At 40.7% G+C, this 23,702-nt stretch overlaps 1 protein-coding gene across 1 annotated transcript; it reads left to right on the top strand.

The window, feature by feature from the left end:
• The first annotated feature begins 282 nt into the window (after positions 1 to 282).
• Positions 283 to 5,774, top strand: LOC132863528 (serine-rich adhesin for platelets-like). The gene is made up of 6 exons (XM_060896386.1): positions 283 to 413; positions 497 to 552; positions 640 to 762; positions 886 to 2,212; positions 3,662 to 3,683; positions 3,720 to 5,774. Exons 1-6 carry the CDS (start codon positions 397 to 399, stop codon positions 5,685 to 5,687), a joined length of 3,513 nt encoding a protein of 1,170 aa, XP_060752369.1. The 5' UTR covers positions 283 to 396; the 3' UTR covers positions 5,688 to 5,774.
• Positions 5,775 to 23,702: the final 17,928 nt, after the last annotated feature.

Here is a 23,702-nt window from a genome sequence, read left to right as displayed (position 1 = left end):
ATCTGATATCTTTTGGTATTTTTGTCTCAATAAACCAAGACATGAAAATACTATTAATTAATTTTTTGTCTCTTGAAAGCAAATTCTTTTGCTTTCAAGAGACAAAAACACTGAAAGACTTTTAATACTTAACAAACCGGTGTTTTTGTCTTTATGTGTGGTAGCGTTCCTTTTTGCGCATGCACACATGACCAACCAATTAGTAATTTCACACCTGAAGAAAGGGCTTGGAATAATGAGTCATGTGATCTGTGAGTAGTTAATGTTTTTCACCTGACTTGAATTAGTGGTATAAAAGGAAGGCTGCTGGGCTTCTGGGGTATTTGTGTTTTGTGGTTTTATGAGTCAGCAGTGTCACGGTAGGCTCTAAGCCTTCCGTTAGTCAGTTTTGTCATTATGTGGGATTGTAAAAGGTAAGTGATGGTGAACATTTTGCAATGCTGACTTATTTTTTTCTAGATTATGGGTTTGTGATTTCAATTCTCTTGTCTTGTAGGCTCTGGTTACTCTTCATTGCTTTACTATATTTAAAAGATGTAAGGGCACTTGGAGGTAAGCTATTATCAAACTTGAAGCAGTGTGTGATGTCTTGTGACTGATCAATTCTAAAAGTGTAAAAGTATTACTTTTGTCTCTTAGTGTGGAGTAAAAAGCCTGCACAGGATTGGTACAGTATTGCTGCCCAGATCCCTCAGGCTCAGCCTAAGGAACCTGCCTCCTTACATGATGGAGCCCAAATTTCCACAGCCATGAGGGATGAAGGTAAGTGCTGAAGCTTTGCAAACTAGTAGAGCCTCTCAGGCAGGCTTATTTTCCTCTAATGCCCTGACCAGTGTCTCTTTTGATCAATACAAGTCTGTATTTACTTTTTTTTTTTTTTTTCAGGATTTCAGAGCCAGGACATTGTTTCATATGTACAAGCCACATCTAATCAGGATGTTTCAAATACTGCTCTTCAGAACAGCTATGGGACTGCATCAGTGACACTGCCATCTGGTAACACTGTCTATTCGTCCATGTACCAGCAAAGACCACAGGTTCCCAGCACTTCCCAAACAAGTCAGTCTTGGATGCAAAATGCTAGCTCTTACAGTAGTTCTCAAAGCCCATCTGTCTATTGGCAGTCACCAAGCTCACTTTCCAGTCAATATCTTGGTTCACGAGGACCGCAAAATGTAAACCAGGTGAGCTCTGCCTCAGGTTTAACCACAACCCAACAGGCTGCATCAAGTATTGTTTCAAGTGGTTCTACTTCTAGTACTTCAAGCTCTTCCAGTGGTTCTCAAAGCCCATCTGTCTATTGGCAGTCACCAAGCTCACTTTCCAGTCAATATCTTGGTTCACGAGGACCGCAAAATGTAAACCAGGTGAGCTCTGCCTCAGGTTTAACCACAACCCAACAGGCTGCATCAAGTATTGTTTCAAGTGGTTCTACTTCTAGTACTTCAAGCTCTTCCAGTGGTTCTCAAAGCCCATCTGTCTATTGGCAGTCACCAAGCTCACTTTCCAGTCAATATCTTGGTTCACGAGGACCGCAAAATGTAAACCAGGTGAGCTCTGCCTCAGGTTTAACCACAACCCAACAGGCTGCATCAAGTATTGTTTCAAGTGGTTCTACTTCTAGTACTTCAAGCTCTTCCAGTGGTTCTCAAAGCCCATCTGTCTATTGGCAGTCACCAAGCTCACTTTCCAGTCAATATCTTGGTTCACGAGGACCGCAAAATGTAAACCAGGTGAGCTCTGCCTCAGGTTTAACCACAACCCAACAGGCTGCATCAAGTATTGTTTCAAGTGGTTCTACTTCTAGTACTTCAAGCTCTTCCAGTGGTTCTCAAAGCCCATCTGTCTATTGGCAGTCACCAAGCTCACTTTCCAGTCAATATCTTGGTTCACGAGGACCGCAAAATGTAAACCAGGTGAGCTCTGCCTCAGGTTTAACCACAACCCAACAGGCTGCATCAAGTATTGTTTCAAGTGGTTCTACTTCTAGTACTTCAAGCTCTTCCAGTGGTTCTCAAAGCCCATCTGTCTATTGGCAGTCACCAAGCTCACTTTCCAGTCAATATCTTGGTTCACGAGGACCGCAAAATGTAAACCAGGTGAGCTCTGCCTCAGGTTTAACCACAACCCAACAGGCTGCATCAAGTATTGTTTCAAGTGGTTCTACTTCTAGTACTTCAAGCTCTTCCAGTGGTTCTCAAAGCCCATCTGTCTATTGGCAGTCACCAAGCTCTCAGAGCCAAAGCTCAACTGGCTACGGGCTGTCTCAATGGCTTGCAAGCCGTTATGGAGGTTTTCGGCTGTGGCCTGACCAAAACCAACTGCGCTCTGCCCCTGCTTTAACATTGACCCAGCAGGCTGCTGAGAGTGGAATGTCAAGTGGCTCTACTACCTCTGGTATTTCTTCCATCTCCTATAGTGGTTTTCAAAGCCCATCTACTTCTTGGCTCTCAAGAATTTCCAAACCTACTAGTAGTACCCCGACACAACAAGGTATAAACCAGCTTGGCTCTGTGCCCAGATTAACTGTGATCCAGCCAGCCTCTGACAGTGCAGTGTCTACTGGCTCTACTTCTGGTACTTCAAGCTCCTACAGTTGTTCTCCAAGCTCAACCTCCTATGGGCAGTCACTAAGCTCACTTGGTTCACATGGACAGCAGAGTGTAAATCAGATGAGCTCTGCCCCAGGCTTAACTGTGACCCAACCGTCTACTCCAAGTGTCATTTCTAGTGATTCTACTTCAAGCTCCTACACTGGTTCTCAAAGCCAACCTTCAACTGGCTATGGGCTGTCCCAATGGCTTGCCAACCAATATGGTAAATTCCAAACACAGCAAGGTATAAATGAGAATAGCTCTGCCCCAGGTTTAACTGTGATCCAGCCAGCCTCTGACAGTGCGGTGTCCAATGATTCTTCTACTAGTATGTTAAGCTCCTACACTAGTTTCCAAAGCCCATCTGTCTATTGGCAGTCGCCAAGCTCACTTTCCAGTCAATCTCTTGGTTCACAAGGACAGCAAAAGGTAAACCAGGTGATCTCTGCCTCAGGTTTAACCACAACCCAACAGGCTGCACCAAGTATTGTTTCAAGTGGCTCCACCTCTAGTACCTCAAGCTCTTCCAGTGGTTCTCAAAGCCCATCTGTCTATTGGCAGTCACCAAGTTCATTTACTCAATATCTTGGATCACAGGGACAGCAAAGTGTAAATCAGATGAGCTCTGCCTCAGGTTTAACTGTGGCCCAACAGTCCACTCCAAGTGTAGTTTCAAGTGGTTCTACTATTACTTACACTGGTTCTCAAACCCCACCTACTTCTTGGCTCTTTGGACTTTCCAAGCCATCTGGTAGTTCCCAGACACAGCATGGCATTAGCCAGCTTGGCTCTGTGCCTGGATTTACTGGGATCCAGCCAACCATGGTTAGTGCTGTGTCCAATGGTTACATCAGTACTTCAAGCTCTTCCAGTGGATCTCAAAGCCCATCTTCCTACTGGCCATCACAAAGCTCACTTTCCAGTCAATATCTTGGTTCACGAGGACAGCAAAATGTAAACCAGGTGAGCTCTGCCTCAGGTTTAACTACAGCCCAACAGGCTGCATCAAGTATAGTTTCAAGTGGTTCTACTTCAAGCTCTTCCAGTGGATATCAAAGCCCATCTACCTACTGGCCATCACAAAGCTCACTTTCTATTCAAAATCTTGGTTCACAGGGACAGCAAGGAATAAACCAGCTGAGCTCTTCCCCAGGTTTAACTGTGACCCAACAGTCTATGCCAAGTGTAGCTTCAAGTGGTTCTGCTTCTAGTACTTCAAGCTCTTCCAGTGGTTCTCAAAGCCCATCTGCCTATTGGCAGTCAGCAAGCTCACTTTCTAGTCAATATCTTGGTTCACAGGGACAACGTGTAAACCAGCTGACCTCTGTTCCAGGTTTAACTGTAATCCAACCAGCCTTTCCAAGTCTAGTTTTAAGTGGTTCTACTTCAAGCTCCTACACTGGTTCTCAAGGCCAAGATTCAACTGGCTATGGGACATTTCAAGTGCTTACTAGCCAGCATGGAAGTTCCCAAACACCGCAAGGTACAAATCAGATGAGCTCTGCCCCAAGTTTAACTGTGACCCAACTGTCCATGCCGAGTGTAGCTTCAAGTGGTTCTACTTCTAGTACTTCAAGCTCTTCCAGTGGTTCTCAAAGCCCATCTGCCTACTGGCAGTCAGCAAGCTCACTTTCTAAATATTTTGGTTCACAGGGACAGCAAGGAATAAATCAGATGAGCTCTGCCCCAGGTTTAACTGTAATCCAGCCAGCCTCTGACAGTGCAGTGTCTAATGGTTCTGCTACTAGTGTGCCAGGCTCCTACACTAGTTTCCAAAGCCCATCTACTTACTGGCAGTCAGCAAGCTCACTTTCTAGTCAATATCTTGGTTCACAGGGACAACGTGTAAACCAGCTGACCCCTGTTCCAGGTTTAACTGTGATCCAACCAGCCTCTCCAAGTCTAGTTTCAAGTGGTTCTTCAAGCTCCCCCACTGGTCCTCAAAGCCAAGTCTCAACTGGTTATGGGACATTTCAAGTGCTTGCTAGCCAACATGGTGGCTTCCAAACACCGCAAGGTACAAATCAGATGAGCTCTGCCCCAAGTTTAACTTTGATCCCCCTCTCCTCTGACACGGCCGTGACCAATGGTTCTGCTGTTGGTACTTTAAGCTCCTATGGTGGTTCTCAAAGCCAAGGCTCAACTGTTTATGGGCTATCTCAAGGGCTTCCCAGGAAACCTGGTAGACTCCAAATGCAGCTAGGTATAAACCAGAGAAACTCCACCCCAGTTTTAACCACAACCCAACAGGCTGCACCAAGTATAGTTTCAAGTGGTTCTACTTCTAGTACTTCAAGCGCCTACATGCCTTCTCAAAGCCAAAGCTCAACTGGCCATGGGTTGTCTCAATGGCTTGTGAACCGTTATGGAAGTTTTGAAATGTGGCCTGAACAAAACCAACAGGGCTCTGCTCCTGCTTTAACAATGACCCAGCAGGTTGTTGAGAGTGGAATGTCAAGTGGCTCTACTACCTCTGGTATTTCTTCCATTGGGTCTCAAAGCCCATCTACATCTTGGCTCTCAGGAATTTCCAAGCCTACTGATGGTACCCCGACACTGCAAGGCTTAAGCCAGCCAGCCTCTGTTGCTGTAGTGACCAATGGTTCTACTGTCAGTGCTTCAGGCTCCTATGGTGTTTTTCATATCCAAAGCCCACCTGCCTACTGGCAGTCACAAAGCTCACTGTCCAGTCAGTATCTTGGCTCCCAGGGACTGCAAAGTGTAAACCAGCTGAGCTCTGCCCCAGGTTTAACTGTGACCCAACAGGCAGCACCAAGTGTAGTTTCAAGTGGCACTACCAGTACTTCAAGCTCCCCCACTGGTTTTCAGAGCCAAAGTACATCTGGCTATTGGTCATCTCAAGAGCTTTCTAATCACCATGATGGTTTGCAGACACAAGGCACACAACAGTTGAATCAGCAGGCCTCAAGCACATTGACCTCCAGCAGCCCTAATGTGAGTACTTCCAACACCACAACTTCCAATCTTGGCATACAAAGCAAGAATGTCCAGAAACCTCAGGCCTTCAATCTTTGGATGGGTCGGTACCCCTGTAAAAGTGACTCATCCTCCAATGCTTCAAAGCTTTCCTGATTTATCAATGCTAAGTGTGGGCTTTTTTCTTTCCCCCTTGAAACCTTGCTTGCACTTCAATGACCTTCTGCCCTGCTAAACTCTGGTAAAGCCAAGTGTAATTGTATTGCTTAAGACAATGCATTTTCTATATCTATTAAAGCATTCTTGCAGTATTCAGGTTTTGCTGTCTTTCTTTGGGTCTTTTGATTCAGTGTGAGTTGAGGCAGGTCTTGGTTCTGTTAACTGTATAACAATGTTTAAAAAGCTGAGCTGAAAAATTTTGAATTTGGGTGATCATGTGTTTGGGTTTTAAATTCATCTAACATGCTGTCCAAGTCAAACCTAATGTTAATCAGAGCAGTTGTGTCCAACTACTTACATGGGTTACACATGATCTAGAGTTTTCTAATGAGTTAACATGCCCAAACCTTTTCATGATAAACTTTATCAGGTAAAACTATTTAAAAAAAAAAAGTTCACAAGTGGGTTAGAAACTAAACATGCACCATTCTAAATGCAATATTGGAAAGTTCTCTTACTGTTTGATGCAAAGGCTTCTTTAATTCACATGTTAAGTAATAAGATGATTGGACTGAAGTGTTAGATTCTGAATATAAATCATTTGGCTAATTTCCTTAAAGGGTGATTAACAGAAACTGCAAAATGTGAACAGATGAATAAAACTAGGAGTGACAATCTTTGCCCATCTTAAAAGAAAACATGTAAATTAAATAAATTACTTGCAATTAATTGCCTCAATTAAAGGAAACTATACAGTGTATTTTCTAATTATACACTTGATACCTATTGTTTTGCATTTAAAATATAGAAACTTGACTGTAATCTACCCACAATATTGTCAAGTTAGTTCTGATGCAATCCGGACATCATTAGCTCACCAGAGGCCGTCTAAGTGCAATTTGTATCACAGGATCTAAACATAAATTCATCTGTTCCTGGTTGACCCCAGACAGCTAAGAGAATGTACCTAAACATACAGCATCATGACAGACAGTTTTTATTTAAAAAAAAAGGGTCTCAGGTTACTGGAGTTTTAAACAGCAGCAATCAGGCTTTGATTATAAAATAATATCCAAAACACTGTTAAATGCAGTTTTCTACCAAATCATTTACCAGGTAAAGAGAAAAAAAGGATTAGAAATGAATTTCAGAAATTTGTGTCCGCCAGATGGCGCTCTAGTCATCCAAACGTTAAAAGTGTTTTCCTGAGAGCAGGGAATTAGAGGGGTGAACAAAATATGCAAATCTCCACATGAAATAACTTTTATTTTCAAGTAATTGAATTACAAAAGCAGCAAAACAAGAGTCATTAGGTTGAATATGAATTAGCTACAAAAGAGATCAGCCAATTAAAGCTGACTGATACAAAGGAGGCAAAAATGTCAAGTGTTTTGAACTCATGAGAGTCACAGACAAGTTTTATCAGCAAAGAGGAAAACCATAGCCTTCAGAACCAGGGTTATATTAAGGCTTTTTACACGTCAGATACCAGCACTGTCCTCTTAAGATACTGTCATTTCCCTGTAGAACAGCACGATGCATTGTTTTATTCCTTATTGCACTATTAGCCTTTGCAGTATTCATATTGTAGAACACTGCAATGTACAAATGAGCTTTCTCACAGACCCCAGTGGCATTACTGTGGTATAAATAATTGCAAGCTAATTTAACCATGACCGTTACAGACTCACCAGTTTGTTTTAATATATTGTTTTAATAATATTTGTCATTACCTCAGGGGGTCAGGGTAGGGTAGTTTCGGGTAGGGGATTGTAATGTTTTCTTTTTTTCTTAATTCCGTTCAGCCCTTAAAGAAGAACAAAAATATGCACATGTCATACGCCAACCCAGATTTGTAAAATCCATCACAGCAGAGATTCATGCATGAAAGAATTGGGATTGGAAGGAGTTGCAGCCAATCAAGAGACAGAGAAGTGTAGGCGAAATCTGATTTATTCTCTTTGTGAAGTTTCATGTTTAAGTTCTAAGATGTTTATACATTTACATTTACAGCATATAGCAGACACTCTTATCCAGGGTAAGTTACATTTTTTTTTATTTCAGTTTATACACCTGAGCAATTGAGGGTTAAGGGCCTTGCAGTGGCAACTTGGTGGACCTGGGATTCGTATCTTCTATAAGCTAAGCAAACATTTTGGGACACTAAGTAAGTAAGAAAAGTAAATAAGAAATAAACACCCAAAGACCAGACGTCTACCACAACTTTGGGTTTAGGGAAAAAGGTGTACAGCGTTTTAAAAATACAAAAACAAACGTAAAATAAAAATAGCTTATTGTTATTTTATTGAATTAAGTAAACATTTTTAACATAATCTAAATTTTTGCTCCACATATAGTTTTAGTATATTTTTGAGTGTGCGTTGATATGTATCTATTTCTATGTCTATATTTCTTTATATGTTGTAATATTTGAGCATTAAGAGAAATAAAATATTGGTAATCATTATAAACAACAGGTATATAATAGAAAAACCTTTTTTAGATATTTTTTTCATTTAAAATTTTTGGAATACTGTTTTTTAATGTCTTCTGTGATGTTTCATTATAAATATTATAGCACATTTGACTGTAATAGCCAGTATGGACTTTATATGCAGTGAAAATGATTAGTAAATGAACATTTGACATGACACAGGGTTTAATACTTAAGCTTACAGGGCTTGCAGTGCAAATCTCCATATTCTTTCTTCTTCAAAAAGAGCTGGAGCTTTTATTCTTGATGAATAGCTGTCAATACGTGAACCCCTGCTATAATCTGAGGTCTAATTTTCTGTACGTGAATAGCAGAATGACTAGTTGGGTGGATATTAATTGGAAGAAATTACTAAGAAAGTCAGTTTGGCTTTTGAAAGCTTGCTTTTAGCAGTTCATATTTAGCTGTATTTCTTTTTAAAGTGAGCCGTTTTCATTTTTCAGCCAACACGGTCCATACAAATGTACATCAAATAGTATAAATACCATTAGTGCTAATTCAATAATAAGCTTTGCTGAATTTCACATAGATTTGTCATTAAGCCGATTATTGAAGTTACACAGTCACTTACCTCCATAATCCACTAAATGATGAATATATAAACAGTCAGTCAATATATGTCCAAGTATATATTCAGAGCAGGGCTCAGTGATGCCAGTAAGAAAAAAATCCATCATGCATCATTTGTCTTCTGGCGTCTCAGTGACAGCAGTAGAACCAATGTTTGCAAATACGTGCTGTTATAGGAAACTATATATATACAGTATTGTGCAAAAGTTTTAGGCAAGAGTGAAAAAATGCTCTAAACAAAGAATGCTTTCAAAAATGGAAGTGTTAAACATTTATTTTCAAAAATGAACAAAATGCAGTGAATGAACAAAAGAGAAATCTAAATCTAATCAATATTTGGTGTGACTTCCCTTTGCCTTCAAAACAGCAGCAATTCTTCTAGGTACACTCGCACATGGTTTTGAAGGAACTCGTCTGGTAGGTTGTTCCAAACATCTTGGAGAACTAACTACAGATCTTCTGTGGATGTACAGTAGGCTTTCTCACATCCTTCTGTCTCTTCATGTAATCCCAGACACACTGGATGATGTTGAGATCAGGGCTCTGTGGAGGCACACGCACACACACACACACACACACACACACACACTCACCGGCCACTTTATTAGGTACACCTTACTAGTACCGGTGTGGTCTTCTGCTGCTGTAGCCCATCTACCTCAAGGTTCGACGTGTTGTACATTCAGAGATGCTCTTTTGCATACCTCGGTTGTAACGAGTGGTTATTTGAGTTACTGTTGCCTTTCTATCAGCTCGAACCAGTCTGGCCATTCTCCTCTGACCTCTGGCATCAACAAGGCATTTGCGCCGACAGAACTGCCCTCACTGGATATTTTCTCTTTTTCGGACCATTCTCTGTAAACCCTAGAGATGGTTGTGCGTGAAAATCCCAGTAGATCAGCAGTTTCTGAAATACTCAGACCAGCCCGTCTGGCACCAACAACCATGCCACGTTCAGAGTCACTTAAATCACCTTTCTTCCCCATTCTGACGCTCGGTTTGAACTGCAGCAGATCGTCTTGACCATGTCTACATGCCTAAATGCATTGAGTTGCTGCCATGTGATTTGCCATGTGAAATTTGCATTAAAGAGCAGTTGGACAGGTGTATATATTTATATATACACCTTATATATTTATATATATATAAAACAGACACACACATACACATACACACATCAGCCATGATAAGATTAAAACCATTAACCTTCATTATCTATCTATCTATCTATCTATCTATCTATCTATCTATCTATCTATCTATCTATCTATCTATCTATCTATCTATCTATCCACAATATATACAGTATTTATCAGTAAGCAAAGGTTCAGAGTTATAATGGCTGAACCACTGGATCAGGGCACCCCCAAAAGGCACAGGAAACCACAGCACCCCTTTAGAGTCCATGGCTTTATGGGTCGGAGCTGTTTTGATGGCATAACAAAGTTGTCCTTAAAGCAAGTTAGTTATGTTAGTTATGTAATACAGTACACATAAAGCAGCTAAAGTCTTTCCCTCATCAGCCTTAAACCACTGACACTGGAGACTCCTTCTTCTAACGCTAAATTAAAATAAAAACCTGTTCATGCGTCATGTCCACTACAGAGTTTCCATGTGTCCATCTCCCTGTGTAATGTTATAAACTACTGTTTATACTGTATCCCTTACATTAGAATAAGGGTGTTAATATAAACCTGTGATTTGCCTTGCAGCCAGATCCGTTGTCAACGAGCTGCTGTGATGGGAAATTTATCAACACTTTCTGACCGTTCAGAATCAGGAATTCAATAACACTGTGGGAGAAATGTTCACAAATGATCATATTCAGTACGGCTGGCCAGGAAGTTGTGATTTGTTAAGCAGAGGCAGCTTGGGGATTTTCCAATTTTCAGTCCTCATAAAGCAGCATTGAGAATCGGCATACAGATGAGATTTGGTTTGCTTTCAGTCCAATCTGCATACATGGCATTTGTGGGCAGCTGAAATAAACAAGCTTTTGTGAATTTGTAAATAGAACATTTAGTACAAGCGTGGTGAATATTTTCTGTGCAGAAATACAACATGTCTGTGTACATCCTACAAATAAAAAAATGATACCAGCTGCAAGTGCTTGATGTTTGATGTTTGAGGACCAGAGGAGGTTGTAGCTTGCTAATTTAGCCTGTGGTTTGCTGCATTTAGAATTGCAGAGTAATGTGAACCTCACAGAGCTCAAAAGTAGCATCACGCCCAAAGACACTGATATGCACACTGAATGAACATTCACCTTGGAGCCTTTGGCAGTGTTGTTATCACAGTGATACAGGAGTTTGGGTGAAGGAAAGACACTGGGGACTTTTTTAAGGCCTTTCTGTTTGGAGTCTGAGCAGTTTATCAGCTTCAGCTGGCTGATATGAAGGTTCCTTAGACTGAGGGGAAATTGTGTCTTTAAATGTTGTATATGAAAACAACGTTCACGAAGGTGATGCTATTCGAAATTAAAACCCACTGTAGGCCACTAGGAGTTCATTTCTAAAGAATTGTTATATCTTCTTGTTTTTTCAGTGTTAGAGTACATTTTTAACACTCGCACATGTTTGGATCTTTTTGTACTTTACATTTCCTCGGGTTTCTTTGTAAATGCTTCAGGGTTCCTGGTTTGCTTCTGGGTTACTTTCTGTGTGGAATTATTTGTGCTTGTTCTCTTATAGTTTCCCCCGAACTCCCAAATCCCAAAAACATGCCAGTACGTGGAATAGCTTTGCTAAATTCTGCTGAACATTTGGACACCAATTTTGCCAAGAAATCTTATGTAATAAAGAATGATTTGTAGGCCTTATTATTCATAAGGCCAAAATGAAACTGCTTCTCTAGAGCACTATCAAGCGTTAAGGAAGAATAAGAATTATACCCATTTAGAATAACACATTTAGGGGTCCAAGCACCTTTCATAAATAATGTCCTTGAGTGGCAAGCGAAGTTACACAGATGGACTGACATCACATCTCCATGCTCCAAGTAGTTTTACTCCATGCCCTAAGTTGGGGAAAAAAAATCAAAATTATATTCATATATATATATATATATATATATATATATATATATATATATATATATATATATATATATATATATATATGTATATATATATGGGGGGCACGGTGGCTTAGTGGTTAGCACATTTGCCTCACACCTCCAGGGTTGGGGTCCGATTCTCGCCTCCACCTTGTGTGTGTGGAGTTTGCATGTTCTCCCCGTGCCGTTTCCTCCAGGTACTCCGGTTTCCTCCCCCGGTCCAAAGACATGCATGGTAGGTTGATTGGCATCTCTGGAAAATTATCCGTAGTGTGTGAGTGTGTGAGTGAATGAGAGTGTGTGTGTTCCCTGCGATGGGTTGGCACTCCGTCCAGGGTGTATCCTGCCTTGACGCCCGATGACGCCTGAGCACAGGCTCCCCGTGACCCGAGGTAGTTCGGATAAGCGGTAGAAGATGAATGAATGAATGAATGAATGAATGAATGAATATATATATATATAAAAAAAAAAATATATATATATATATATATATATATATATATATATTCATTCATTCATTCATTCATCTCATTCATATATATATATATATATAAAACGTAAATAAGTTGGAAAAGCCTGCATACTTAGTCAAAAGTCACTGAGTCAATGAAAAAAAAGTCAATGAAAGATGCTGCCTCTGTCACTGCCGGCGTGAAAAATGACATGCTTATGGCGAAAGAATATTTGCACCACTAGTCAAATCTTCCAAATTTTCGTTCACTACTAGCATTTCCGTGACTAAGATGTTGTAGGAATGAATTAGTGTGGGATCTGTGGTGAACTTGGAAATGACACTGACCTGTCAGTTCCTCAGCAGCTCTTGGTTGCTTAATTCCACTCGACTGCAAACTGTTGTAGAAAGGACGTTATTTACATTGACATTATTTCCTGTCCATTGTCACCCAAATGAGGATGAGGTTCCCTTCTGTGTCTGGTTCCTCTCAAGGTTTCTTCCTTATATCATTTTTTTCCCCCTCACCTCAGGCTTGATCATTAGAGATAAATGTTAGTAATATATAGTAACTTCATTTTAAACTTAAAACGTTAACATTTTTATTCTGTTTCTACACTTATGTAAATCTGCTTTGAACAATGTGAATTGTTATACAAATAAATGGAATGAAATTGAATTGTAGGAGATTTATTTATAAATGTATTTCATTTTATTAGACAAATCCCAATTGATGGAGGTGACGGTGGTGAGGAAAAACTCCCTGAGACGCTCTGATTAAGAAACCTTAAGAGGATCCAGACTCAAAAGAGAAGCTCATCTTCATCTGGTTGACACCGGAGTATTAATCAGTTCGCTTCTATAACTGTGTACTGTTTTTTATTCTAGTTTAAACAGAAAATCTCTCTTGTTGAGTGTTATCATCTGCTCACTGATGGAGACTTGAGAGCAAATCAGTTTGTTTTTAATTGCAGTCCAAAGCCATTTTTCTAATCTTTCCAATCTGTGTAGTTTGATGAGCTTGGACCTGATGGTTCTGACAAAAGTAGAACACAAAGTTTTCTTCTGTTGCAATGCTGTGTGGTGAAGGTGTTGAGCTTCTGGTTTGAAGGTTGTGATTTTGAGTTCTGGGCTTTTGAGCGAGGCCCTTAACCCTCAACTGCTCAGTTGTATGAATGAGATCCATCTGGATAAAAGTGTCTACCAAAATGCTATGAGCGCTGTTCCAAATGACCTCCACCTGCACCAAATGACCTTCACTGAATTTTTTTTTTTTTATCGCACCTGTTTGTAGTGTGTAGAAATTCCAGGAGTTTCTGAAATACTCAAACCAGCCCACGGCATCAGCCACTATGCCACTGTCAAAGTCACTGAGATCACATTTTTACTCTGTGAGTGTGGATATCCGCAAGGTTAATGGGTTTTTCAACACTTTTTTTCTTCCTCGCTCTGCTTTGTCACTTCTTTTACTCTGACACCGAAGCCTGAATTGGACAGAAGACAAATACGAAGGTTCGTGTTACGATTCATAAAACGTTCTCTATTTGCCATTTTTTTTAACCCTGACTGATTGAGCATGCATATAAATGATCTTCAGTACTGTTGGTTAATTGTAAGTAAATCGAGCTAAAATTGTTCCTGATCTTTATTGCCTCAGCTTTTTTTTTCTACCTCTCTCAGCTCCACAGTTTGACCTACTTCACGAGGACATTAATCAGATGTCCGTGGTACTTTGACTCGCATCACTTCCTCCGAGTCCCCAGGATGCTGGAGGGCCCTCATCATACGCTTGTGTGTGTTCATATACTTTCAGCGATTCTAATCATGTCAGTGTATTTTGGAGTCAATCTGCTAGCCTGTCTCTCTCTCTCTGTCTCTCTCTCTCTATCTCTATCGCGCTCTCTCTCTCTCATGAATTTTAATGCACCACCCTCGGCGCATCGCATTAACACAGCGGCTCCATAAAAGATGTTTTGCTTCCTTTTTTGTCACTTTCTATTGCTGTTGTAATCACACAGATTAAAAGCCATTTCTGTCAGAAGTGAGCTGCGTGTCAATAATTGTCGTGGGTATTGACTTAGCGACGTTATATACGTACGAGTCTGATGCGAATGATCAAAATGGATGGAAGCCTGAAATTTGGAGAGCTTTACTTTCAGAGGCAAAGTAATATTTCATGACGACTTCAGCAGAGTTCAGCAGTGTAAGATGTTTTCTCGACTATCACTTGGTTGCCTAGCGGTGCGTTCAGAACGTCATCTTCTTGTCAACTGAACTGAACCAGAGTTGGCGCATAAGCACTCTGAACCGTACCTGACTCTAAAATGAACTCCCCGACGAACCACGGGCCCTGAGGGTGATGTGATTCACAGTCTTGCCATATTTACTGCTCACTCCACCTCTGTGAAGATAAAAACCGCTCCTAACACACGCACTTCCAAATGACTCAAAATCATCCTTGTTATTTAAAACACGAGTTATGATTTCAGATGCCTGTGAAGCACATTAAGCTCTGTGACGGAGTCAAATATTATTTTAGTCTGATTAAGTGTCTTGAATAAACATCTGCCACCCTGCTTTTTCGATAACGGATAAAACAGGTGCATACATTTACATATTTACATAAAAGAAAGCGTAATTAGGCAAGCTCGAGATGCCTGACTTGCGTATGGAGGGTTTGCGGCTTGGCTGAGATGCAGCAAGGGTTTGGCAGGCTCACGGTTCAGAGTCTGTACTCGACTGATCTGGCTCACGACTGATGATTAGATGGCCTGATTCCTTCAATTATTTACATTTGAGGCATTGACCATATCGGAGGGAACTGTGTGGAGGGCACATTAGCTCTTGTTCGGGATTTAAGGAAACAGATTGGAGATAAGCTGACACTCTGTGGAAGCTCACGCATGAAGACGGACTAACCCTTTAAATAATTCTGCACATGTTAGAGAAGTGTACAATATGTAAAGAATAAAACTGCTAATAAATCCAAGCCTGGTTGACATGGCTGTAGCCCAAAGCAATAAATGAACTGTTACCTATTTAAAGCTTATAATAATTTGTCAAAACAAAGAAATGTTTATTTTATCTGAGAACGACATAATTTTTAATTCTCAGTTTTGACATATTGACGTAACCGCTAGGCAACAACATCTCACAGTTCTAGTCTTGTAATCTCTGGTAAATTGCTTTAGTATAATATTATAATGGGGGGCACGGTGGCTTAGTGGTTAGCACGTTCGCCTCACACCTCCAGGGTCAGGGTTCGATTCCCACCTCCACCTTGTGTGTGTGGAGTTTGTATGTTCTCCCCGTGCCTCGGGGGTTTCGTCCGGGTACTCCGGTTTCCTCCCCCAGTCCAAAGACATGCATGGTAGGTTGATTGGCATCTCTGGAAAATTGTCCGTAGTGTGTGAGTGTGTGAGTGAATGAGAGAGTGTGTATGTGCCCTGTGATGGGTTGGCACTCCGTCCAGGGTGTATCCTACCTTGATGCCCGATGACGCCTGAGATAGGCACAGGCTCCCCGTGACCCGAGGTAGTTCGGATAAGCGGTAGAAGATGAGTGAGAGTGATGAGTAATATTATAATAGAAATAATTAGCAGGGATGCGGTAGCCTAGTGGTTAAGGTGTCGGGCTACCAATCGGAAGGTTGTGAGTTCGATTCCTACGTCCACCAAGCTGCCACTGCTGGGCCCCTGAGCAAGGCCCTTAACCCTCAATTGCTCAGTTGTATAAAAATGAGATAAAATGTAAGTCGCTCTGGAAAAGAGTTATTGGAAAATAGTCACTTTTTAGCTGGTAGCAGTAACACAGATGATTATTGATAAAGTTTTATATTCCTAACCTACGTAGGTTTGTAGAATCACAGATAATATGAGGTTATGCCTAAAACAAAGGAGCAAATGAACCTTAAAAATAAAATCCAAACATTTCCTAGAAGCGTGATATAAATGAAGGGGAAAGTCTAGTTCCAGGTACTTGCATTAACTAAGCATCTTTTTATTCTGCTGCTAATTGAAAAGCTGTTAGTCATTCCCAGATCTAAAACATTCCACTGCTTAATGGCGTTGTCGGAATGTGAGCCACACGGATAATGAAAGCATTTTGCTGGAAACATACTGCGATCTCATTTTAATGGCGAGAATGTGCTTGTGTCAGAAAAACGATCTCCCATGTGTTATTCATAATGACGTTTGAATTATAGCTTTCTCTCCACACCACACAAAGCAAGGCGCAAAACTACGCTGAAACTACGTTTGAGTTTATTATAGCCGCGGCCTTGCCTGTTAAAATCATTTGCCGTGCTTTCCGGTGTTAATCCGCCACCTAAACTGTCCTCTCTCTCTCATTTGCAAGCTAATTTCTAATAAGGACTTATTTTGACACATGGGAGTGTAAAGTGGAGGTAAATTCGATTTGAAAACTCAATTACACAATCGCCGTTAGAAGCAGATGAGTCCATACGGATAGACAGAGCTGTGGCCAGGAAAACAGAAGAGACTTTTCAGAACCCGGAGCGCTTAGAATCCCACCTGAGCCGCTTGGATTTTTGGTGTGTTATCTAATTAGCAACCTAAAAGAGCAGATCGCCGACAGCCGGTTTGTCTCTTCAGACCACAGAGCCGTGAGCCAGAGGTCTTCTCGATGGCAACAGGAGAAGCACGAACCTGGCTTAAAGAGCACAGTGTCATCATCCGGACACGATTGGCACGGCCAGCTCAATCCCGAAATTGCTTCCAAACCATTTCCAAATATTGATTAATGACACGGTGGGTTTGTAAATCCACTCTCACATCCCATCTGGGCAGAGTGGAAGGGCTATTATCGTTTCAATAGAAGCACCACCATCTCTGTGCTTTTTTCTACCAGGCCATTCTGTTTGAACTAAAAGCAGTACAGAGGAGACGCTTCAGGCAGCAATGAGATCAGCTTCTTTGCACTGTGCAGGAGGGATTTCTCACACTGTGTCTGAAATTCGCTCACAGGATTTTTTTTTTTTCTCCCCCCAAGAGATACATACAGAAGTATGTATACATGATCTGCTGGAAAAATATTCCTATGCTTGTTCAGATAGTTGCCTTTTAAAAATGATCAGAAAACTCAAGGTAAATGTTGGGTTTTTATTTTCTCCACGCATTATTATATATATACGCACAAGGCGGAGGCGGGAATCGAACCCCCAACCCTGGAGGTGTGAGGCGAACGTGCTAACCACTAAGCCACCATGCCCCTATATACTGTACTATATACTTTACATTCTAAAATGTAATATACTTTATACTTTATATAGTATATACTTTACATTCTAAAATGTAAAATCAAACAAATTTTTGAAGCCATGAAAAAGGAAAATCAATAAAGAAAATCACCAGTTGAACCATAACTGGACTGATGTTAAGCCGTTGTATTTGCCCTGCAATTAAAGTACAAAAATAATATAACGTGAAGATTCAAACACTTTCTGGTGGTTGGCTAAACTTTTTTTAGTGGTCAAAAAAAGGAAATTGGCTCCTTTTTTGTGTTATCGCCATGTCCAGAATTAAATGTCTTGGTCATGTCCCACTCTACAGATATGGTTAATATGAAGCTCATATGAAAGTAGACACTCAGAGATGCTTTACGAATTTGTAGTGTTTCATAAGTATTTGGGCTCCTAGTAAATCACTAGCCCACTAGGGCAATATGTTCACGGAAAAGTTCCAAAAAACCCCCAAAGATTTTATTTATTTATTTATTTTTTAATATTAATGTTTGTATTTTCAATGTAAATGTTGATATCAAAGCCATTTCTGCCTCAAGGTCTTGTTCATAAGCAGCTGAAATCTGAAGTTGTTTATCTCAGACCGCTAAAATTCTGTGTAATGTTATCAACAGAGGGAAAAACACACGTCTCACACTGAAAGCCTGACTCGTTTCAGATCAGACTCACAGCCAGAAACTCATTCATTTGTTTATACTGAAAATGTCCCACAGTGGATTGACAGTATAGCAGTAAAACGGTTCAAGATCTTTTTGAATGACCTTATTATATTAATGACCACCGTTCTATTAAACTATATATATATATGAAAAAGCAAATTTGTTAAATTTGTGTCCGAGAGCTCATTCTTTAACCAGGTTTGTGTTTCTCTTCGTGGCTTTAAACATGAGCTCATGGCTTTGTGGTTTGAAAAGACAAACCAGCTGTCAGCGATCTGCTTTCTCATGTCGCTAATTAGGTAATGCACCACAAGCTCAGATGGAATATTAAGAGCTAACTGGTGCCTACACTGAAGATCTGTAGTGCTCAATAAAATAGGGAACGGATTTAGGTCTAGTTCCAGCAACGCAAATGTCATTACAAATGGCTCGCCATTATCTATAAAGGCCACAGAAACACTATACAAACGCTTCACCTACACTGGTTCACTGTGGATGTGTCCCAAACCACTATGTAGACCACATAAACACTATCACAGAAGCTTCTTCATCACCACTCCACTGTGGATGTGTCCCAAACCACATTCCATTTACTATACAGGCATAAACATAAAAAGTGCCTCTCCATCATCAGAGTACTGTGAATGCGTCCCAAACTACATTCTATTTACTATATAGGGAACGTGAACACTATTACATAAACTTTATTGCAAATGCTTCATCATCTCCAGTTCCCTGAGGATGTGTCCTAAACTACACTCCATATATTATATAGGGAACATGAACAGTATTACAATGCCTCTCCATCATCGGTCTACTGTGACTGTGTCCCAAAATACACTCTATTCAATATGTAGGTCACATAAATACTATTACAGATGCCTCTCCATCATCAGTCTACTGTGGATGTGTCCCAAACTATAGGCTATTCAATTTGTAGGCCAGATAAATACTATTACAAATGCTTCTCCATCATTAGTCCTTTCTGGATGTGTCCCAAACTACACTCTATTAAATATGTAGGTCACATAAATACTATTACAAATGCCTCTCTATTATCACGCCTCTGTGGATGTGTCCCAAACCATTATGTAGGCCACAAAAACAGTATTACAAATGCTTCACCATCACCAGTCTGTGGATGTGCCTCAAACTACAATACACTATTCACTATAGAGGCCACATACAGTACACACACTTAAAAATACTTTACCATCATTAGTCCATTGTGGACATGTCCCAAACCACATTTTATTCACTATATAGGGCATATTAACACTATAACAAATGCATCTCCATCAATAGACCACTATGGATGTGCCCCAAACCACTTTCTATTCACTATATATTCATCATTAATACACTTAAAAATGCCATACCCATATCAGACCACTGTGGCTGTGTCCCAAACCACACTACAGAGACTAAAGTATCATCATCATCATCCCAATCATGTATTCAGTTTTTTTTTTGTATTCTATTATAATTATAATGATAACTTTTATCGTCTATGATTTTTTTCTTGCTCTTAAGGCACTAATTTTCAGTCTTCTCATGTATTAAAGCACCAAATGGCATTGACTATTGACCACACTCTAATCCTCTCCACCTTTCATCCTACCATCAACTTGCCTGAAGCGGGCACCTTCAACCGCAATTACAGTGTCTTCAGTTAATTAGGGGAACCTTAATGACAATCAGCCGCCGCCTCCTTGTACATCGCTGGATTTATTTGCCTGTAATTAAGCTGAGTGCAACCAACCAGATGAGAAAGGGTTTACCGGCTAACTATATAAAGCAGGTTGTTCTTGGCGTACTTACCTGGCTATTAAAGCACAATTAACATGTACGGTAGTGATTGATCATAGAGCTGTGCGGTATAAAGTGAGACAAGGTTTTCGATGGCCTACCATTAGATCTATTTCAGGATTTGGTGGGAAATACTTTGAGTAGAGCCTAGCATGCAATAAGAACCCCATAGCTTGTAACTGAGTAGACCAGGGGTCTCCAACACGTCGCTTCACCCACTTCTGAGTATCTTGCCTAAAGGTTCATAGAATACAGTATGTACAACATTGAGAAAATCACAAATAGTGATAGTGATCCATAGTTTAATCAAGTAAAGTCAAGTCGTTTCAACCATATATAGCTGTTACAGTACACAGTGAAATGAGACAACGTTTCTCCAGGATCATGGTGCTACTTAAAACAAAGACAGGGTGAAGGACTTAGTAAGTAGTCTTAGCCACATAAAGTGCAACTGTGCAACCTGGTGCAAACAGTGCAGGACAAGACAGACAAGACAGACAAGACAGTGCAGGACAAGACAAACAAGACAGTGCAGGACAAGACAGACAAGACAGTGCAGGACAAGACAAACAAGACAGTGCAGGACAAGACAGACAAGACAGTGCAGGGCAAGACAGTGCAGGACAAGACAAACAAGACAGTGCAAGGCAATACAAACAAGACAGTGCAGGACAAGACAGACAATACAGTGCAGGACAAGACAGACAAGACAGTGCGGGACAAGACAGACAAGAAAATGCAGGACAATACAAACAAGACAGTGCAGGACAAGACAGACAAGACAGTGCAGGGCAAGACAGTGCAGGACAAGACAAACAAGACAGTGCAGGACAAGACAGACAAGACAGTGCAGGGCAATACAAACAAGACAGTGCAGGACAATACAAACAAGACAGTGCAGGACAATACAAACAAGACAGTGCAGGACAATACAAACAAGACAGTGCAGGACAAGACAAACAAGACAGTGCAGGACAATACAAACAAGACAGTGCGGGACAAGACAGACAAGAAAATGCAGGACAATACAAACAAGACAGTGCAGGACAAGACAGACAAGACAGTGCAGGGCAATACAAACAAGACAGTGCAGGACAAGACAGACAAGACAGTGCAGGACAATACAAACAAGACAGTGCAGGACAAGACAAACAAGACAGTGCAGGACAATACAAACAAGACAGTGCAGGACAATACAAACAAGAGAGTGCAGGACAATACAAACAAGACAGTGCAGGACAATACAAACAAGACAGTGCAGGACAAGACAAACAAGACAGTGCAGGACAAGACAAACAAGACAGTGCAGGACAAGACAAACAAGACAGTGCAGACAAAAGACCGTGCAGACAAAAGGTTAAAAGACAATACACAAAATACAAAAAAGACAATACACAAAAGACAGTAAACAAAAAACATCCAGCCGTTCATCGATCGATTTTACATTATAAAAGCTTAAATCTATAAGCACAAAATTAAAGTAGTTTGGATAAAGGATAAAGAAAACACATGGCAGATCCATTCAAATTGGAAGCTGCTGGGGATTCGACAGCATTAGGAATAAAGCTTCCTTGCTGCTAAAGCAAAACTGTTGAATGAATAATTCCTGCAGGACGAGTGTGCTGTAGGCATGCCTTATTAGTGCAGGTGGTGTTTCGTAGTACTGAGGTACTGTTTAATATTTCCCATTTCACTTACAAATGTATGCCAAAATATTATATAATACAAGGTTAGGTGTCTGTTTTCAGAATTAATCTTACCTTCAATATCAAAGGTGTTCCTTTTGTTATGAAAAGAGTCTTTTTCAGTCTTGCTGAGACCATCAGGATATGTGCCGTAGGACTTGTAAGTAATAATTTGATGAAAAATAACAGAATTCATGTGAATGAATGAAATCTGACAATAATAACCGCTAAGTCTAGTTAGCAAACCCGTTGTGTTAAATGAATGAACTCGACTCAACAATTAACACGTTTATGCGAATTTAAAATGATTTATTTGCAAAATATGACTATTTGATATTGACATTTTTTTTTAAAGTTCACACAAAATAGCTTATTCAGCTGGTTTGGTTTATGGCAATAAGCTAGGTTAATAAATGTCATTAATAATATAACACGAGTAGGTCTTGGCACCTTAATTTTGTCAAAGTAGCTCTCTGAGGAGGGGCGGGGCTTAGTGGTTAGCACGTTTGCCTCACACCTCCAGGGTTGGAGGTTCGATTCCCACCTCCGCCTTGTGTGTGTGGAGTTTGCATGTTCTCCCCGTGCCTCGGTTTTTTCCTCCGGGTACTCCGGTTTCCTCCCCCGGTCCAAAGACATGCATGGTAGGTTGATTGGCATCTCTGGAAAATTGTCCGTAGTGTGTGATTGCGTGAGTGAATGAGAGTGTGTGTGTGCCCTGCGATGGGTTGGCACTCCGTCCAGGGTGTATCCTGCCTTGATGCCCGATGACGCCTGAGATAGGCACAGGCTCCCCGTGACCCGAGGTAGTTCAGATAAGCGGTAGAAAATGAGTGAGTGAGTGAGTGAGCTCTCTGAGGAAAGAAGTTTGGACCCCCTGGTGTAGACTGTGTTTCCCTTTATATCAGATCTGTTTTCAGATTCCCAGGTACACTAAATGGTTAAATGGATAATCTGACCATCGCTTGATCATCACAGCTATATGTGGTTCTTTCCCAAACTCATACCACAAAGTAGGAGCACACAGTTTGTAGAAAATGTCTTCGTTTGCTGTGGCATTGCGTTTTCCCTTCAATGAAATTAAGAGGCTTGAATCTGTTCCAGCACAACAATGTGATGCACTTGGCAATGTTCTGCTGGGAAGCCATAGGTCCTGTGGATGTTGCTTAAACTCCTACCTACTGTAAGCATTGTTGCAGATCATGCACATCCCTTCATGGTAACAGTATTGTTACCATCCTAATGCAGGATAATGCTCTGTGCCACACTGTGAAAATTGTTCAGGAATGGTTTGAAGAACATGACACAGACTTTGACCTCCAAATGACCCAGATCTCAATCTGATCAAGCACCTGTGAGATGTCCTGGATGAAGAAGTCTGATCCATGGAGGTGGTCAGATCCACCTGACATCTTACAGGATTTATAGGATCTGCTGCTAATGTCTTGGTGCTAGAGACCACAGCACACATTTAGAGGTCTTACTATATGTAGTCCATGCCTCAACGAGTCAGAGCTGTTTTGGTTGCATAAGGAGGACCTACATCAATATTAGATAGGCGGTTAATGTTATGGCTGATCTGTGTATATTATTAAATTATACATACACAGTAGTGCTATCATAGAGCGTGAAAGGTTTAACTCTCTCCACGTTGCGTTCAGAAGAAGGCCGTCTTGGTTTAAATAGGCAGCATTCCCGTGCAGCATTTCTGCTCCTGAGATAAACGTCCCATTTAGAGGGCAGTGTAAGGACAGCTGTCTTCTAATGTTCCTAATTTTGGAAAAAATTGAAGGCTGTATCACATATTACTGGGATTCATTTACAGTTAAAATACTGCCCAAGGACAGCAAGAGCAAACTTACAGGATTACTGTGAGTAGCAGCCTGGGAAAAGTCTTGGTGAATACATGGTGAAATTTGGATTTTTTTTTTTTCCATTATACATTAAATAGAATTTTCTCAGCTAAAAATATGTAAGGGCAAAAGGAATGTTATTAGAAATCATATCTTAACTGTTTTACGAGTCTCATCTCT

This window comes from Tachysurus vachellii, chromosome 20 (assembly GCF_030014155.1).
Source record: "Tachysurus vachellii isolate PV-2020 chromosome 20, HZAU_Pvac_v1, whole genome shotgun sequence".
Taxonomy (NCBI): Eukaryota; Metazoa; Chordata; class Actinopteri; order Siluriformes; family Bagridae; genus Tachysurus; species Tachysurus vachellii.
Note: the sequence above shows the minus strand (reverse complement) of the source record. Positions and strands in the feature narration are given on the sequence as shown.

Bases quoted from the DNA above. Each gene is read 5' to 3' on its own strand.
- LOC132863528 (XM_060896386.1), top strand. The intron at 763-885 runs GTAAGTGCTGAA...TTTTTTTTTCAG, and splicing joins CACAGCCATGAGGGATGAAG to GATTTCAGAGCCAGGACATT. The intron at 3,684-3,719 runs CTTTCTATTCAA...CAGGGACAGCAA, and splicing joins ACTGGCCATCACAAAGCTCA to GGAATAAACCAGCTGAGCTC.